The sequence below is a fragment of the Myotis nattereri genome (genome assembly GCF_964212035.1).
Source record: "Myotis nattereri genome assembly, chromosome: 2".
NCBI lineage: Eukaryota > Metazoa > Chordata > Mammalia > Chiroptera > Vespertilionidae > Myotis > Myotis nattereri.
The window spans coordinates 189,283,601-189,304,062 of NC_138076.1; the positions used below are offsets into that span (position 1 = coordinate 189,283,601).

The following is a 20,462-nucleotide window of genomic DNA, read 5'->3' on the forward strand; positions in this document are numbered from 1 at the left end:
ACAATGTCACCCAGGGCACCCTCCGCCAACTTCACAATGTCACTCAAAGGCACAGTGTTTGCCTACTTCACAATGTCACTTGAAAAGGACTCTGCACCGAAATGGGGACTTCACCACCCTGCCCGGATCACTCTCCAGTGGTGACTCCAGCCGATGAAGAGAAAAGCCAACGATCTAAAGTCTCCAGCTGCAGCAGATGGATTTGGGTTAAACAGCCTGGGCTGGAGGGGCGCTAATCCCGGAGGGATCCGGGACCTGTGAAGACCTGTCCGGAATGGCCAAGAATCCCAGCTGCGCGTAGGCAGGGGCATGCCTTTCCCCATTGCCCGGGTGCCTCTTCCCGCTGCTGCAGAGGAGAGGCCGGCCCTGGAGACGGAGGCTAGCGGGGTTGGCCTGAACTGGTTTGTACCAACCTGGGGCTGCAAAACTGCCGACGAGTGCAGAGAAAGTGGTGCGTAACGTTGCCAGGTCCCACAAGTGCAGCTGGGGAACTTTCCCAGCCCGGCCCACTGGGCGCTAGAGGGTCTGAAAGGACCCGCCTTTCCCAGACTGGGGCACCCTGGGGCGAAGGTTGTTCCCAAGGCCACGTGAGGCTTCCTCGACCTCAAAAGCCACAAACCAGCAGAACTAATGAAAGAGGAAAGTTAAGGACGCTCCAACTCTGAGACGGGCGCCACGCTGCCGGCTCGCGAGCCGCTCTTCCAACAGCTGCCACTGCCGGCCGCCTCGTCCAGCCCAGCCGAGGTCGCGGCCGCAGAGCGATGTCCCTCCGGGTGCCCGCGCCGTCGGCCCCGCCGCCGCCGCTGCTGCTGCTGCTGCTGTTGGCCGCGGCCGTGCCGCCCAGCCTGGCAGGTGAGCCACGCGCGCCCCGGGAAAGGCCCCCGCGGCCCGCTGCCCGCAGAGCGCGCCCCGGGAAAGGCCCCCGCGGCCCGCTGCCCGCGGCGCGCCCTGATCCAGCGCCGCCGTGCGCTCCGGCCGAGCCCGGGGTCCCGCCAAGTTTACTTCCCGCGGGTGTCGGGTTCTGGGTGGGAACCAAGGACGGCGCCTCTGCGGGGGACTGACAGGGCTCGCTCCCGCGCCGCGTGGCTCCGAGCCGGCCCGGGAGAAGCACTAGGGTGTGTGCTCCTGCGAGCGTAAAAAGTGCTGGCCAGAGTTCTTGGCAGACAGATCGGTTCACTCCTGCACGACTCGGCTTGCTGAGCCCGGCTGGTCCTCAGAGCGCCAGCCAAAGGACATCTAAATATATGTATTCACCTCAGAGAGGTACGATTCCGGGCTGTCTTTCCCCCACCCCACCCCTCCCCCCTTAATTGTCAATAATCTAAATAGGATTATTATCCCCATGCTACAGATGAGACAAATTGAAATTAAGAGAACTTCAGTAATTTGCTTAAAGATACACAGCATACTACTCCCCTCTTAGTAAAACAGGTTTTATCCCCTACAGGTATTGGCAATTATCTGTACCTTTTGCAAAAAACACACACACAAAAAAAACCCAACCTTGGATCTGTCACTTCCACTCCCAATGAATAAGATCAATATTAACTAAAGAAACTTGAAAGACTTCAAAAGTAATATAAAGAGAGGATTGCTTTTGCTTTATTTCATAATGTCTTTTCTGCGCTGACCTTGGGCAAGAAGAGGGTGGCGTTTAGGAGTGCATACCCCTTCCCAAATGCGTGTACTGATTCTTGTTACATTGCCTTCCATCAAATCTCAAGACGTTTGTTTTCACAACTTTCCCACTTACTACTATTACATTTTCCCAGTCTGTTACACTGCCCAGGCTTCTGAGATCGGAAACGATGCACCCCCAGGCTCCTGGCTCTAGATTTACTTCCACATTCTGTTCTTTCCCTGGAGCTCTCCTGGACATCACCTCTTAGCACAGGGAGACTGTTCATTCACACGTTCCCGGGGCGAGCTAGAGTGCCCCAGACATGGAAAGGGTTTTTGTGCCTTGGACACTGGCTGAAACTTCCCTCCCTTTTCTGTTCTTTTGCACTGTTAGGATTGTTTTTAAATATTTCTGTAGATGGGAGGCGGGGCAGCCTGAGGAATGAGGAGGAGGAGACTATTTTTCTGAAGATGGGACACTGTTTATTCAAGAAGATATCGCCTGGCAAGCAACTGCTTCTTAAACTGAGTTCCCCAAATGATAGATAAGCTGACTCCAGGCCAGGTGGGTTGGGAGTCAAGGTGGAGAGCGAGGGCATTTCTGCTACTAGTCATCCTGCCAATCCCTGTGCCCGGCAGTACGGACAGACTTCTTAACATGGCGTCGCAGGACAGCTGGTGATGGCCACGCTGGCTGTTTCAAAAGATGTGATCTCTATTTCCTTTGTTTCACCCCATTCACCAGTTTTCCAAGGCAGGTTTTTGGCGCTTTGTCTTACCTTCTAGATTTCTAGCAACTGAGGACAGAGAACAGGTCTTTGCCACCACTTGCTTTTCATGTTTTCTCTGAAGTGCCCTGCTCAGTACTTTGAATTTAGTGAGTTCACAATAAATACTCAAGGGAATGCATTTTTACCCCCTTGGATTTTATATCCACTAAGATGCACCTATTTATCTACAAACAACCTCTTTAATTTTTAAAGACTACTTTGTACTTTCATTCTTCTAGAAATTGGCAAGCAATTGCACGTTCATTCTAGCTCTCTCTCTCAAACTATTACAGATTTTAGATGTATAATAGTGGTGGCTTCATCTTTCCAGACTGAAATGCTCCATATTTGTTTTTAATATCTTGGATAATTTTTCTAAGCTGTTTGTATAGTGAAGTCAGGTTCTCACTAGGGAAAGGGATGGGTTGGTTGCCAAGAGACTTGTAAGATGGCACGAGCCTTGGTAAAACTGGTTCCAAATCTGGCCCTCGCACTTGCAGGGCTAGACTCCAGAAATCCGTTCTTTCCAGTGCTCCAGAGCTTATTGGATACAAGGAAGTTGATTTCACCCTGATAAACACACAAGTCTACTCACTAAAATACCAGTTAATTTTTAGCAGACTGGATATTTGCATAGCCTGCTCCAGGCATGTTCTTATACTCAAATTGCATTGGACAGATAATATGAGGGATTCAAAGATGGAGGTCTGATTTGTCTGCCTCCCAGTAGGACTCGCCACTTCCATCAGCTCCTCCACTGGCAGTGCTCGCCTGGCATGCTAGTTCCTGACTGTGGGCACTGCCTTTTCCAGGCTTCCATGGCTCACCAGTGTCCACCCGAGACTAACAGACTGCCTCTCTAGGTAGGTAATACCTTTATGTGGCTGTCAAGGAGTTTACTGTCCTGTCAGTCTTTCAGTCTCCTTAAGGTGACTTAGCAGACCTTTGGTTGAGACCAATCTCAATTACTCCTTTAACTCTGAAGGCATTCTTATTTTGAATTCACTTACAGTGGTTGCTCCATATGTTAACTGTAGTGTTAGAGAGGTAGTATTGAACTCCACAGACAGAAACCGTGGAGTCAGATGTCCATGTTTGAATCCTGGCACCAATACTTACTGTGTGACCTTCAGTAAATTATCTAATCCTCTATGCCTCAATTTCCTCATCTGTAAAATGGGTATTATAACACTACTAAAGGCCCGGTGCACTAATTCGTGCATGGGTGGGGTCCAGCTGGTCCACCCCGATGCGGGGGGGGGGGTGCCGATCAGGGGTGGGGGTGGGATGGCCAGGGGGAGGGGCTGTGGGCAGTTGGCCAGCTGGCCCCACCCCCTGGTCAAACTCGCGGTTGAGGGGACAATTTGCATATTAGCCTTTTATTATATAGGATATCTCTTAAAGAGGTTGTGAGGAACAGTGCCTGCTATATACAGTAGGGGTTATATACAGTCATATGCCACATAATGATGTTTTAGTATACCACATAGACAATGGTGATCCCATAAGATCGTAATGGAGATGAAAAAGTACTATTGCCTAGTGATATCGTAGCCACTGTAACTCATAGTGCAGTGCACCACGCAGATTGCAATTGCCTACAGTATGCAGCACAGTAACATGCTGTACAGGTTTATAGCCCAGGAGCTGTAGGGGCGCAGAATTTGTCATAGGATTACTTTAGGTTGGTTAATTTAAGAAACAGTAGACAGAGAACTCATGGACATGGACAACAGTGTGGTGATTTCAGTGGGGAGGGGTTGGGTGGAGGCGGAAGAGGGCATGGAGGGGATAAATCGTGATAGAAAAATAAACTAAAAAGACAAATATATATTTCAAAGCAAAAAACAGAACAATGGATGAAGAAAGAAAGAAAGAAAGAAAGAAAGAAAGAAAGAAAGAAAGAAAGAAAGAAAGAAAGAGGGAGGGAGGGAGGGAGGGAGGGAGGGAGGAAGGAAGGAAGGAAGGAAGGAAGGAAGGAAGGAAGGAAGGAAGGAAGGGAGGAAGGAGAGGTCTGAAAACCAAATAAGTTACCCTTTCTAAAATCTGCTTTTGGAAAGGTGTCTCCCTCACTAGACCAGGAAGAGGGGCGTGACCTTATCTCTAGAAATTCTCATCAGTGCATCAGGCAACAACTTGAATCTGCGTAACCACCTGACCTCCTTACACTGTGCTTTCCCTAGCGACTTTCTAATGGAACCCCACTCCAACAGCATCTTTTGTCCTCAGCTGAAGGTGACAGTTAAGGTCATTGCTTTAGCCATTTTTGTGAATTACTCTGTTTTTCTGGGTCTCTCTCATATATGTAGGAGGTTTACATGTTATTAGATTTTTGTTTTTCTCTTTCTAATCTGGCATAAGGATTATTTCCTGGATGGCTCAGTCAAGAACCCAGAAGAGAGAAAATTATTTTTCTTCTCTACAGAGCCTAGGTGTGTAGTAAGGTCTCAGGGGAGATTCTCAATAGAATATTCATCAGCTTTCCAGGTGTGTCCTTTCAGGGTGGTGCTCTCTATTGATTGATGGGCACTAGGGTAGGGGGTCATTATTCATTGCATCTGGTCCTGATGTCAGCCAAGCCGTGACTTCGTCTGGTTTTGCTGCTTTTCTGGGCCAGGAGCTGAAACACAACTGAGGCCTAGATATCATCTCTAGTTTGACAAAAACACTCTTTGGTCAACAGACCAGAGGCTTTGTTTCTAGTATTGTTTGATGCTGATCAGAACCTCATTGCCCTAAGGGCTTAATGCTGAAGGGAGTGGTGGTACAGCGGAGTAGTAGACCGGTGGGTCAGGGTGTGGGATGGGAATCAGCTATCTGTCTCAGTTTTCCCATTCTACTGGCCAAGGAATTTTCCTACTTTTTACTATTCTGCCTCATTTGTACTACTAAAAAATAGGAATTTACTTAATGTGGTAAAAAGTGAAACTAATAGAGGTAGTGAAATTATGTGGAAACTTTAGTCTAAAACTTGAAACTGTGTCAGAACAAACCACAGGTATGTTATAATCTTCCAATAGAAAGTTGTGAAAGTCTCTTGTTTGAAAGGCACAGCTTGGCCCTAACCGGTTTGGCTCAGTGGATAGAGCATCATCCTGTGGACTGAAGAGTCCCAGGTTCAATTCCGGTCAAGGGCATGTACCTTGGTTGCAGGCACATCCCCAGTAGTGGGTGCGCAGGAGGCAGCTGATCAATGTTTCTCTCTCATCAATGTTTCTAACTCTATCCCTCTCCCTTCCTCTCTGTAAAAAATCAATAAAATGTATTTTTAAAAAAGAAAGGCACAGCTTGCTCTGAAATTTGTCATTCTTGCAAGTGCAATCACAATACCAATGTAAGGTAGTATCAAGTTATGCAAATCAGCATTTGCAAACCTAAGATACCAAAATTCTAATTCACAATTAGAAATCAAGATTTAGCCCTAACTGATTTGGCTCAGTGGATAGAGCTTGTGGACTGAAGGGTCCCAGATTCCTTTCCAGTCAAGGGCATATGCCCAGGTTGCGGGCTCAATCCCCAGTTGAGGGCGTGCAGGAGGCAGCCAATCAATGATTCTTTCTCATCATTGATGTTTCTATCTCTCTCTCCCTCTCCCTTCCTCTCTGAAATCAATAAAAATATATTTTAATAATAATAATAAGTAAATAACTATAATGGCTCACAAGTTAATAAAGGATTTAAGAAAATTAAAAAAAAATTAGCATGGTACTCGAAAAACCAGAAAGATGATACATGGAGAAAACACTGAGGAATGGAGGACATTAATTAGGTGTGAGTCAAGAAACTCAGATTTTGGCTTAGTTCTCAAAGCATCTGCTAAATTGGTCAGCTTGTTGGCAGTAAATTTTTATCGTTGAATTCTCATGAGGACTGGGTAAGGGTTTCTTCATGCATGGGGACACACTAGTGTCAAAAACCCCCCACAGACTTGCAGAAGTTTATTACTTGTGGTCAGGAAGTAGGAAATTAGGTAGTACCAGTAACAATGAAACCATGGCCCTTGAGTGCTTCAATTGAAAGCAAGCCAAGTGTATAACAAAAAGAGCTGCTAGAATAGAAGGTGAAAGGAAAGGAAGGCCAGGATGCTGGATGAAAAATGCCAACATTTTGGAGAAGGGAATAAAGCTAAAACCATGCAAAGTGGGCAGAGCTGAAAGAGAAGAAACTGACACATCTTACCTTCCTTTTTTTACAGTTCCTGTTTATGACCACACCCCTGCTGCCTCGAATTGTGGCTGCTTTTTATTTAGTCAGCCATGCTTTCTCATTTCCCTACCAGACTCACTGGAGGTGAGGTGCAAGAGAATGTGTGAGAAAGGCTGAGGAAGGGCTGAGGCTATGGCCTTTGTGGCCCAAAATCAATTTGGAAAGCATATTTATTGCACTTGGCAGGAGAAGGGAAGTTTCTATGGATATTGCCCACAATTGTCAAGCTATGGCCAATTTATGGCTTTATTAACAACTAGAGGCCTGGTGCATGAATTCGTGCACCAGTGGGGTCCCTCAACCTGGCCTGCAGGATTGGGTAAAAACCAGCTCTCCAACATCCTCCGAGGGGACCTGGATTGCGAGAGAGTGCAGGCCAGGCCGAGGGACTCCACCAGTGCATGATCAGGGCCGGGGAAGGAGGTGGGAAGTAGGCCAGCTAGCTGGGGAGGGACCGCAGGAGAGCTCCAGGGCATGTCCTGTCCATCTTGTTCAGTCCCAATCAGCCAGACCCCAGCAGCAAGCTAACCTACCAGTCAGAGCATCTGCCTCATGGTGATCAGTGATGTCATAGTGAGTGGATGAGCAGCCTTAGCATATTAGCATATTTACGCTTTGATTGGTTGAACGGCTGACTGGTTGGCTGGACACTTAGCATATTAGGCTTTTATTACATAGGATTAGACTATTTGTTTGGCACTGGGAGTCTGTTGACAAAGTAGTCTGCACCTACCTCTGATAGTCAATGTCATTACCTCCCCTTAACCATTTTTAAAGGAAGTCCACCATTGTGGTCATGATGCTCTAGGATTAAGATTGTACTTCCAGTGCTTATTAGATAGATAACGTTACAGCCAAAAGCAAAATGTTGAGTCAGCTTTGAATGTTGACAACAGATGCGATTACATATATATAAAATCTGAGCTGGAATTTCAAGTATCTTAACCACTAAAACCTTGGTATGTCCAAAACTATACCTATATTTCTTCCTAGTCCTTTTGCTCACCTGCTCCCTTTCTCAATGAATCATACAACATTCATCCACTGATTCTCAGCCTACAGCCGGAGTCATTCTGACCTCCTCCCGTCCCTCCGATGGCCTGAATATAAAGTTTGTCTTTAACCTGAGCAGCTATGCAATGGTTTCTTAGGCAGAGAAATTAATGCATTATATACCATTTCTTTTTTCTGTATGTTTTTTTTTCTCTCTCTACCTAAGTCTCTCTTCCTTTCATAAATATTTATTGAGTATCTGCTATGGGCCAAGCACTATTCCTAATGCTGAGGAAACAATTTTGGGCTTCAGGAGTTCATAGGCTAGGAGCAGGGGCAGACATATAAGCTACAGTACAAAGGGATAAGACCTAAGCTGTATACACAAGGTACATTGAGCTTGTAGAGCAAGTCAGCCCCTTTAGAGTGGGTGCTGTTTTCTGAGTCTTAAGTTGCAATTTTGAGATTGCTGGGTAGTTAACAAGACAGAAACTCTCAGGCAAAGGAAACAGCATATGCAAAGTCACAGGTGTTGGAACAGCTCCTGGCAGGTTGGAGCGTTGTATGTAATGGTTTCCAGATCGCAAAATGCCTGGGGTGGTGGATGAAGCTGGATAGGTAGGCAGAATCCAGACCATGAAGGCAGATAATATGAGCTGAAGAATTTTATTTCTAGGAAATAAAAGCCATTGAAGATTTTGGGTAGTCAAGTAAACAAATCAATCTTGTGTTTAGGAAAGGTCACTCTGGCAGAGGAGAAGTTAAGGCTAGTTGTGATATCTAAAGTAGCACAGAAATGTAGAGCTGGAGAATGGAGGGTGAGATGTTTAGGAGGTTTTAATTAAACATGAGGGGAGAGGAGAGAGAGAGAGAGAGAGAGAGAGAGAGAGAGAGAGGAAGCCTGCATGGACTGGGGTTTCAGGCTAAGAAATCACAGAGACAGCAGAAGATGGAGGATGGGTTGGGAGAGAATATGAGTTTCATTTTGAATAATGTAATTTCCTAATGCTTATAGAATCATCCAGACGGTGTTATCAAGTGTGCTGTTAGGTCTACAAGACAGTCAAAGAAGGAGGAGATTCAGAAGAGAGTGTTGTCCCAGATGCATGGGAGGAGTTTTAAGAATGACTGGTCACCAGGGTCAAACACTTTCAGGCATTTGTGTGATGTTGCGAGTCAAGGATTTCATTTGTGACCCAGCCAGTGGCATGGTGGGGGTGGGTGCCAGCCTGCCACAGGCCCAAGTGAAGAAAATGAGGAAGTGAAGTGGATGGGACCTGGAAGTGAACCTGTCATTGTCATAACTCTTTCACCAGCACCTAGCAGAGCTCCCAATACAGAATGCTCTATAAAAATTGTAATAGTTTTATAAAGGGAGAGATTCTAGCAGTAGCCAAAGCTGCTCACAGCATCTCTACAGAGAGCTTCTGTGGTTGGTTTGCTTTGATCTGAGACAGTGGAACACATTAATTTACTGAACAGGGAAGAGCTGCAGAGAGAGAACTTCAGGGAACAGGAGCAAGAAGATTTAGGATGGAACAGAGTTCCTAAGTGAGAGGGGTGGGATCCAGAGCATGCCTGGGGAGAGGGATTGAAGTGAAGAAGAAGAAAGACATGAATATAGGATTTGTGAGAACGAATTCACAAAATTATCAAGAACTTGAGGGGGTCACAGGTGATAACTTTTATTTTTTTTCTGCAAAATAAGAATTCAGCAGGAGAAATAGAATAAGGAGCCAGAGAATATGAATGCTTTGGCCCAACTGCAGAGGGGAATTGGAAGGCCTTGCTGAGCAGACATGAACCCTATCCTTGGCCCAATGAAGAGGTGGGCAAGGGTTCCAGCTCTGGCATTGGCCAGAATCCCATCTCTAAGGATGGAGCTCTTAGACACACCTCTATGATGTTCAAACCATGCCCCTACCTTTAGCTTATACTGTCTGCTATGGCAGCGGTTCTCAACCTGTGGGTCGCTACCCCTTTGGCGGTCGAACGACCCTTTCACAGGGGTTGCCTAAGACCATCCTGCATATCAGATATTTACAATACAATTCCTAACAATAGCAACATTACAGTTATGAAGTAGCAACGAAAATAATTTTATGGTTGGGTCACAACATGAGGAACTGTATTTAAAGGGCCAGAAGGCTGAGAACCACTGTGCTACGGGCTCATCCCCCTTGATCAAGGCTCTGGTTTTTTCTCCCATTTGCGAGGAAGACAAGCTATAATGGCAGATTTCCCAATTTTGATGGAATGGAATTCTTTAGAAAGCAAATGTGTTGGAATTGTCGGTTACATAGAAAAAATAATGCATCAGTAAGTCAGTTGAATGGCATCCTATCATTATTCCCTTTTCTGTTTTTTCAAGGAGTCGACTATGCAACTGCGTACTGGATGCCTACTGAAAAGACAGTGGAGATCAGAGACATACTGGACAAGAATGGAGATGCCTATGGCTTTTATAACAACTCTGTGAACACCACAGGCTGGGGCATCCTAGAGATCAGAGCAGGGTATGGTTCGCAGTCCCTGAGCAACGAGGTCATCATGTTTGTGGCCGGCGTTTTGGAGGGTTACCTCACTGCCTCGTAAGTACCGCAGTCCTGGTGGAGAACGATCAGGCCACCCCGTCTCTGGCTTTGCCCAGCAGTGTAGCCTTTGCTTCCTGGCATTTGCACATTAGTAGCTGAGGTCCTTCTCATATGATGGAGACATTATCAGAATTACATTTGTACCTATAATCAGTACCTGCTGATAAGGATCAAAGCCCCCAGTTATGGCACTAGTCAAATCTCATGGCTCTTACCTTTTTAAACCTTTCCTTCTCCTAAAAATATATTCAGAGACAGCTAAGCCATCTCATCTTACTAGTTATTTATTGTCTGGTAGAAAGCAAGAGGTGGAGAGAATCTTTGAGAATCACAAAACAGAGAAGATTTATTATAAATAAAAAGTAACAGCATTTGCCCTGGCTGGGTAGCTCAGCTGGTCAGAGCATCATCCCGATACACCAAGGTTGTGGGTTCAATCCCCAATCAGGGCACATACCTCGTACAAGAATCAACCAATAGCCTGGCCTGCATGACTCAGTGGTTGAACGTGAACTTATGAACCAGAAAGTCATGGGTTTGATTCCCGGTCAAGGCACATGCCTGGGTTGCAGGCTCCATCCCCAATAGGGAACATGCAGGAGGCAGCCTATCAATGATTCTTTCTTATCATTGATGTTTCTATCTCTCTCTCCCTCTCCCTTCTTCTCTGAAATCAATAAAAATATATATATTTTAAAAATCAACCAATGAATGCATAAAAAGTGAAACAACAAATCAATGTTTCTCTCTCTTGCTCCCTCTTTCTCTCAAATCAGTAAATAAAACATTAAAAGTTATAAGAGCATTTATTTTCAACAGTTTTAGAACAATACTTTCAAGTATGTTGAGATTTTAAATTGAAATTTTAATGTCTAACATACTAGTAAATGTTCCTTCCAGTCCTATTGTTACTTGATCCTTGTGTCCTTCCTTTGTCTTATAAAAGCAACAAAAATGTAGTTGATGATAATGTAATCAGAAACTGCCCTTTTTAGAGCTCTTTAAGGAAAAGAAAGTTGTAACTGATTTAATCAAGCTTTATTCTTTCTTTGATGAGTTGGCTTTCTTTTTTCATTCTCTGTGACCTAGATTGTTGAGTGCAGCTTAACCAAACCTTATTTTGCACTGTTACCGCCTTAGTCATAGTAAGTGCAATGAAGATCCTAATCTGTTTCTGCATTCTAGAGATTATATCAAATGTCGAATGACTAGTTATTGGGTTCTGGCTGCTCTTTTATAATTTAAAATAGAAATTCCTGTCTTTATTTTTATACCAAATTTTTGTTACCCTACCATTGGAGTCCCCTTCATATAGTATACTACTCAGAGATATATAAAACTTTATAAACTGTGTAAGATTTTTAAAACATGTTTAAGACTGTGGCGCATGTATGAATATGAACTTTTCACACTTCACTTCAAATCTTTATTCACATGTGTATCCACTCATTTGATTGCATTATTTAAATTGAGTTGCAAATTTGGAGAAATAATTTGGACTGAAGTTGTGTGAATATAAATATATTAGATGAACTCATGAGTGATAGACATAATGGGTTGGTAAGGAAACGATTTTTCTTTATTCGATCTGAAGGCAGCAGCTCTGATCTCAGAGTCTGTAGTGAGGATAAGCATGTCTGCCTTGGATGTTGGGGTCCCTACTAGAGAGCTCGGGTGTGACCGAGAAGGTTCTGACAAAGGTGGCACTTCTGATGCTCTTACATCTCAGGGAAAACATGTTTTAACATTTCACTTTTGGGGGTAACCTTATCATTTCACCCTTATTCTTACTATAAAGTGTTGATTTATCCTTGATCACCTTTATCCATTTGCCAGGAACATCCATAGGAAAAGAAGCCATTTTATGAATAACTTTTTGAATACTTCTATTTTAGAGTAAAAGTTACTTACATTTTATTTCTTAAAAAAACCACTTAGCTACTATCCAGTAACTGTTTTTATTGTTTGCTTTGCCTTTTGCCATGTCTTTTCCAAAACAATTCCACATGTATAAGCCAGTCTTTTAAGATTAAAATAAATAAACAGCTCCCTGCATGCTGTGGTCCATTTTGACGACCTGGCAACAGAGTCAGCCTCCCTTCCCACCAGTAGCAGCAGCCTGTGGGGGTGTGATCAGGAGCGAGGGAGAGACCAGCCTAGCAATCTCAGTCAATGCTGGTCCTTAAGGAAGAGTTGGGAAACTCTTGGCAGCATTTCTGCTGCACAGAACAACCTGAAAAGAGGGCTTTAATCCTAAACCATCGGAGCCCGAGAGGAAGGCACCCAGTGGGACAGAGCAGTCAAAGAAGGCTTTGTGGGAGGAGTGAGTTGTAGGTCTGGTACTTGATAGATGAGAACCATTTGGCTTGGTAGGGAAGAAAGAAGAAATCATCTGGGCAGAAAGCAGAACAGAGTACTGAAAAGGGCACTGAGTCTGAAATGCATACATTGCATTTACAATGGGCGAGAAGTAGAGTCTCCAATTGAGCCAGCAAAGGGCAACAGGGTTAAAAGGCAAGTGGGGGCCGTACTGTGGAAGGCTTGGATGGAAGCCCATTGGAAGGTCATTGACCACTATTTCAAGCTTAGAGTGCTCAGAGGTTCCTTGAATATGAAAGACGACCTCTCTATTCATCTTCGTATTATATTTATGACTGGTAATTCTCCCCGCCTGCTCAAGGATGGGTTTCTTGTATGTGTGGTACCAAGAGTCAGAGGGATTACTGCTCTGTAAAGACTCTGATGTATCTCATTGAACAGGAGATGCTGGTGAGCAGGAAGATGAATGATAAAGAACTGAAGGGGCTGGGAGGGAGAGAGAAGTCAGTATTTGCATATTTGAAGAAGGAGGTGGAAAAGAGAAAAATAAAGTAGAGGAAGACTGAAGGAAGGAAGGAAAGAGGGAGGGAGGGAAGGAGGGAGGGAAGGAGAGATGGGACGCTGAAGGGTTCATGGGATTGTGACTCCAAGGCCCAAGGTACCAGCAAGGACTTTCTGCAGTCAGCACCCCAGCTGCACAGCCCATGGTGGGGACTGAGCAGGGAGAGGCACTGTGGCTTCCTCTGAGCAAAGGTCCCGGCATTCTCTGAAGCAAAGCAGAAGAACTTCAATGTCAACCGTCTGGAAGCTGTTGGCACAGAACCAATAGTAGAGACGGAATACAAGTCACAGGCTAGGCTTTCTGTTCATTTGCTGGCCTGTTTTTTAGGGTGGCTTTCGTGTATTTTAGTAGTATTTCCAGTTTGGTCCTGGGAAAGTGTCAGTGTAGGTTCCACTTTCTCCACCGCCATTTTTAATCTCGTCCAAATTCAGGACTTATAAAGTCTTTATATCAGTTGAAGTCTATGGATGCTGCATTACTGTAGCTTCCTGGTCGGTCTTGCCTTCCTCTCTGCTCCCACACTTTTCAGTCTTTTTTAACAATGCAGCTTAAAGATGAGCAGAGACATTACCAAGCTGGACATGCCTGTTTGCTGGCTTGTTTTCCGCTACACATGGGCAGTTGTCTGCAAAGTAATAGCACCTTCATATACAAGTATCATTTTATCAACTTAAACCATGTAATATACTGCTGGGGACTGTTACTTGTGGTGCTTTGCCAGGTATGATGGGCTCCGCATACCAAGACACAGCCTTGGAGCAAGGACTTCTGAGCCTGAACTGGGAGATGGGGTAGGAGGGGGATTGTGCCAGAGGCCAAAAGAAAGAGCCATCTTTTCTCGTTTCCCTCTCAACTTGGAAAGCTGCTCAGGCAGCAGAGTGGGGGTGTAGGGCTGCCTCTTTTCCCCACATGGCCACATTTAAGATGGGGTGCTGTTCCTTAGATTCTTCTGATTCTTGGCAGGAGGAGGTATATGAGAAGATGGATATTGTGGGGTGAACAGTTGAGATATTCAGATAAAGAGAGTGGTCTACCCATCCCCAAAGATATAATTTGCTCTTTTCAACTTTTGACATACTTGAGACACCAAACAAAAACACACAGAGAAATATTCTCACATCCTCCATCATTTCCTTTGAAGTGTTCAGTAATTTGTTGTCTCCTTGAACTTTTACAACCCTTCCAGATAACAATTTGATCCTGGGCCCAGCCCTCTGTATTTTTCGTGCAGCTCAAGGCCATATACCTGTGCTGCTCTTGTGAGTTCTCCCATCCTACACAGCAGCAGCAGATTTGGCTGGACCACAGCTTGGATTAGGCACTAGATATTTTTAGAGGCTTCTATCACTGTCTTGCCCCTCGTGCTCTCTTCTTTTCTCCCTCTTCTTCCACTGTCCCCACCCTGACCCATCACCTGAGGAGTCACACCCTGCAAGCTATTAGCCTTACCAAGCAAGCATTCATTCCAGATGGGCTGCTGGGCTGTGCTGTGGAGTCCCTTCCGCCTCTCACACAACCCCTTCCTAGCAACTCTTCCAACCATGATTCCTGAGAGCCAGATGCTACCTCTCCCATCTCCACCGATTGAAACATTGCTCAACCTCCTAGATCCATCTCAGATGCTATCTTCCTGACGAAGCTTCCTGATTCCATCCCCACTGGATCAGAGCTCCATCTCTCCCCGCACCATCTGTTAGTGCCTGGAGGGCACGGTCCCTATCTTATTCCTCGTTGTATATCCCCAGACACCTGGCCCAGTGCTTCTGACCCCAGCAGTTATTTAATTACACATTTATTAGGTTTAACTGAATCTTGTTGCTGTTCCAATTTTGTTGGAGATGAATCAGAAGTGTGAGCTACATATTTCCATGCATTGCAGTGTCTAGCAACCTTGACCAAACAAACAGAGCTTCTTTCTTTGTTTTTAAATCTGTGGACTGGTTCCTAAGAGTTCCAAATTCAGAATCTCTGATGTTTCATTCATGATGTAAAAGCTGCTAAATAGTCATAGATTGGTTTTTAATAAAATGAGTCATGAAACCTTTCTGGGTGTAGGGACCTGGTCTGCTCTAGTTTTTAATGAAGTGGCTGATTCTTGTGCTGCTGAAGTGGCTGCTGAAATGACCTCTGGAATTGCCCAGGAAGCATGAGCCAATTCACTGCAACAAACACTTGTTACACTACCTGTACCAGGCTCTGGAAGTAGGGAGAAAGGTAGGGGGAGAGTTAGTTCCTAAGTATATTCTTCAAAGATGACTCCTTTTAAGTTTATATGTTGGCACAACAGTTGCTAAAACTATGAGTAAAAGAGGCTGTAAGCAAAATTATAGCACAAATAGAGAAAGTGGGCAATGGTGGTATCTTTTTTTATGTTTGCCTACCACCGAGAAATAGCTCAAGAATCTCTTCCACAGCCCCATCTGCTCCTTTCTATGTTAGAAACTGAATATGCTTCCAGGTCAAGGCTGTGGGCAAAGGAAAGGTAAGTAAGACACAGTCTCACCCTCAAAGATATCAGTAGACCCATCAATTAGTAATTATCTGGAACGTAACATGAACCACAAAATGATGATGATAATGATGATACTTAGCACTTATATAGCATTTAAAATACACCACACACTTTCAAAGCATTTTACACATGTTAAATTATTTAATCCACAATAATGCTATGAAGTATTTATCATTATTATCTCCATATTTTGATATGAAAGTCACGGAGCAAAGGTTGGAAACTAGGCTATCTAGTTGCAGAATTTATGCGCGCGCGCGCACACACGCACGCAGATTCAAATGGATTAATCTCTATGGGAGATACTAAAGAAGCACAATATAGTCTCTGACCCAGGAAGTCAGAACAATTAGAAAACAGGAGATAGCAGATGACAAGTGAACGCTACGTAATGTGGTATTAACATAATGCAAAAAGATTCAGGAAAAGGTGGGGGAACCAGTGTCTTCATGATTCTCACATAAGAATTTGTGTGAGAAATGTACAGGTGAGCAAAGTTTCATCCAACTTAGGAGGAAATTTACCAATTTTACACACCACAGGAGTCGAAACTAAATCTAACACCTCTATGACATAGATATTAGTGTTAGCACTGATGGATGAGAATTCATAATGTGGAGAAATTAGCAATCTTGCTGTGGTGACAGAGCCTAGAAGTAGTGGAGTCAAGCTTTAGTCAGAATTTAAAGCCTGTGTTTTCAGCCCAGCCAGTGTGGCTCAGTGGTTGAGCATCAACCTATGAACCAGGAGGTCACAGTTCAATTCATGATTTCTGGTCAGGGCATATGCCGGGTTGTGGCTCAGTCCCCTATGTGGGGCATGCAGGAGGCAGCCAATCAATGATTCTCTCTCATCATTGATGTTTCTATTTTTCTTTCCCTCTCCCTCCCTCTCTGAAATCAATAAAAACATATTTTTTAAAAAAGTGTAGGATCCCAGGCTCAGGGATCAGAGAAGGTCCTCGCCCTGAGGCACCTGCAAGTGGATTGTATTCCTCAGGGCCTTGAATAGAGCAGCATCATTTGAGGCCTCCACTTCAGATATCAGGGTATAAGTTTCACTTTCCCTGCTCTGAAGGTCCGAATTGAATAAATCTAGTCTCTGCTAAAAAAAAAAAAAAAAAAAGAAAGAAAGAAAGAAAAAGAAAAATTGTCAGTAGTTCTAGTCCAGTTACCCTCCCATATCACCATCTGTCTTGTCTACTGTTATATGCTGACATTTTGGGTTGAATTCTTCGTTGTTGTGGGAGCTGTCCTGTGCATTGTAGGATGTGTACTCACTAGATGCCAGTTGCACCTTATCCCCTAGTGCACTGGTTGGCAAACTCATTAGTCAACAGAGCCAAATATCAACAGTACTTCTTCAAAATAGACTCGCCCAGACCGAAAACCGACTTCTGTGCATGGGCCACGAAGTTTCAATCGCACTGTATGTGCGCGCCCGCAGGTAGTATTTTGTGGAAGAGCCACACTCAAGGGGCCAAAGAGCCGCATGTGGCTCGCGAGCTGCAGTTTGCCGACCACTGCCCTAGTGCGACAACCAAAAATGTCTCCAGACATTACCAAATGCCCCCTGGAGGGAAAAATTACTCCAGTTGAGAAACACTGCCCTGTATTGAAATAGACTGAAAAAATTGAGTGGATTGGAACTCTGGATGGAGCTAGGCAAGGAGACTCTCAGTAAAATGTATGAATTTTTTGTTTCCTTCCCTGAAAGAGCATGGTAAGTCAATAGCCCACAAATTGTTTTTTCCAAAAAATATTATTTTATTTTCACATAAGTCATTTTAAAAGAGCCCATTCCTTCTGATACCTAGAAAAATGTTACCGTAGTCATTCCATATAAACAAAATAATTTATCATTTCAGCTGAGTCAATTCAGAATTTCCTACTTTTTCCCAGAATGGATTGGTCTTACTGAGGCTTCTTGAAGGGAGGGGGAGTTGTTTAATCGGTGGGTGTCCTGTGTCTTTCTCTGGCATCCACCCAAGAGAAACAATCTCACTTAGTCTTTGGCTTAGATGTGTCCCTATCTGATATCTGATGAAGATTCCATGGTCTCCAGCTGCATAATCAGTGCCATTTGAGGTTGCAATATTCACCACAAGTGTAAGTCCTCTGCCCAACCAGGTCCATTAGCCCCCAGTGTCCACTTATTTCACCCTAGGCCATATAAACACATACACACACACACACACACACACACACATCATTTAGCTATGCTCCAAAACTCATGGAGGTGTTTAGGGGTGCTGTGTTTGGCTCATGAGCCCAGACAGCCATCTATACTTCCCCATGCTGTCTTGGAGTAGGATACTGTAGGTCTGTAGCCTCCCTAAGCAGCTACATCAAGTCATCAAATTCATTTGGAATTTCTGCATTTCATTCACCTGAAGTGTGAGACCAGGGCAGAGCAGTCCTTCATTGTCACCCACACACCTGTCTAGCTTTCTTGTTATTCTCTCCTCCAGTTGTAGAGGTGGTAGACAGGGAAAAGTGACCAACTTGATTATAGATTAGATGTAGCAGTATAAAAGATACATAAACAAAAGTTCAATGCGATCATTCAACTTAAAAAAATATATTTACAAATAATTTGAAGGGAAAGCTCTCGTGAAGTAAAGTTTGCTGAATTCAGGACCATAAAATAAAAGAGTTCAAAGGATTTTAATGTTGTTTACCTAACTGGCAATAAAACTATATTCTCACTCTATCAGTTTCAGTTCTGGAAACTATAGTAAGTACTTAAGGTCATCGATAGGTTCTTGGAACTGCAATGAAATGAATTATGAGGAAACCAATTTTACCATAGGCTAATGGACATAAAGTTAAGTTCCTTATACTCCAGAGAGTATAAGGGGTTCACAGTTTGACTGATTTTGCTCCAAACTTACAGCAAATAAGAGATAAAATATATAGAAAGAGAAATACAGCTAGATTAAGCATCTCTTGACCAAGAAGTGGAACAGAAAACAAAGTGACGAAGTATGGATCTGCTGGGCCTTGTTCTGAAGCAGGCAGAGGCAGCACCGCTCTGAGTGAGCTGAGTCACAGCTAGGAAGCGGAAGTTTCCTTGCTACTTTTGACTGTTTATAAACTAGGCAGCCACAGAATAACCTCTACAGATGTGCATCCTAACCTACAGATTTACAAGAAACTATGAGCTTGGAGAAGGAGGTGGGGAAATCTAGAACCAAATCATCCATGTGCTGGTTCACTTACAGATACAGCTGCTGTATTCCATAGGAAAGAAGTTCCCAAAAGTCACTCTAAGATCTAGTTCTCAGGGAGTCAGAGAGAGGCACTAAGGGGGGGAGGGAGTCTCAAACAAATAAAAATGCCTGCACACCGAAGTTCCAAAATATACAAATTGAATACTAAGAAAAAGTCAACAATAATATCATGAATACACTCCACATTAATTTCATAGAACATTTTTACAAAGACTTTAGGTCCCAAAGGATATTTTCAAACATATAAAGGAAAGTGTTTGATCACCCACAGACTTCCATTAAACAAAGAATAAAATTTTACTTTAAAAATTAAAAATTAGCCCTAACCAGTTTGGCTCAGTGGATAGAATGTCAGCCTGCGGACTCAAAGGTCCCAGGTTCGATTCTGGTCAAGGGCATGTACCTTGGTTGCAGGCACATCCCCAGTAGGGAGTGTGCAGGAGGCAGCTGATCGATATTTCTCTCTCATCAATGTTTCTAATTCTCTATCCCTCTCCCTTCCTCTCTGTAAAAAATCAATAAAAATATTTTTAAAAAATAAAAATCAAAATCATTCTCCCCTTGAATACATAAATAAATAAAAATTAAAAATTAAATGGTCATGAGACACTGGGAGGTAGGGGAGGCCAGGGGAGTGTCAAGGGCGGGGAAAAAAATGGAGACATATGTAATACTCTTTGTAATACTTTAAGCAATAAAATAAAATAAAATAAAATAAAATCAGCTAAAAAAAAATTAAAAATTAGAGCCCCAACTGGGTGGCTCAGTTGGTTGGAGCACCCTCCAGTATACCAAAAAGATTGCGGATTCGATTCCTGGACAGGGCCCATAGGTTGTAGCTTCAATCCCTGGTTGGGGTGTGTATGGGAGGCAACCATGTTTCTCTCTCTCTCTTCCTCCCTCCCTCCCTCACTTTCTTTCACTCAAATCAATAAAAACATATCCTTGGGTGAGAAGTTTTAAAAAGTTAAAAACTAGAAAACAATTTAAATAGAAATATATTTTTTAACTAAAAGAAGCAAACCTAAATCTTTGAACAATAATATGATGGGGGATGTCAATAGGCAGTTAAAGCTTGCTAAAATATGCATTATGTTTGGAGGAGGAGAGAAATATGAAATTCACTTAGACTTTATAAGGAAATGAATAGTTATAAGTGGTTTTTAAAATTTCAATGACTACTGAAAGAATAGAAATACCTTTTATGGCTTCTAAGTCAATAGAAGTTAAGAAAAAGATAATGAAAATATTATCTAAGCAAAGAAAATAAAAGGTGGGGGGGGTAAACAAAAGGATGGTAAATGAAAAACAGAAAAGATTATAGAAATAAATCCAAATACACAAAAATTACAGTAAATGTTAATGGATTATTTTCATCAATTAAAAAGTGTTTAATTGTAAGATGTTGTTAGGGGGACCAGCTTGCAACTAGCAAATAAATAAATTCTGGAAATCTAATGCACAGCATAGCGATTATAGTCAACAACACTGTTTTATAAACATCAAAGTTGCTAAAAGTCTATATTTTAATTGTTCTCACTACAAAAAAAGAAGTGATAATTATGTGACCTGATAGAGGTGTTGGCTAACACCACAGTGGTAATCATATTATAATATACTAGAGACATGGTGCACAAAAATTCATGCACTGGGG

At 43.4% G+C, this 20,462-nt stretch overlaps 1 protein-coding gene across 2 annotated transcripts in view; it reads left to right on the forward strand.

Annotated features, from left to right (window-relative positions):
- Nucleotides 1-261: 261 nt before the first annotated feature.
- The window catches only part of PLBD1 (phospholipase B domain containing 1), a 52,863-nt gene continuing 32,662 nt past the window's right edge, over nucleotides 262-20,462 (forward strand). Inside the window, exons 1-2 of one of the 2 annotated variants that reach the window (XM_081082963.1) lie at nucleotides 262-852; nucleotides 9,961-10,180. In XM_081082963.1, coding sequence (XP_080939089.1) covers nucleotides 762-852; nucleotides 9,961-10,180 — 311 coding nt within the window. In that variant the 5' untranslated portion in view covers nucleotides 262-761. The remainder of the gene's footprint in view (nucleotides 853-9,960; nucleotides 10,181-20,462) is intronic. The other variant, XM_081082964.1, reaches the window with a different exon arrangement.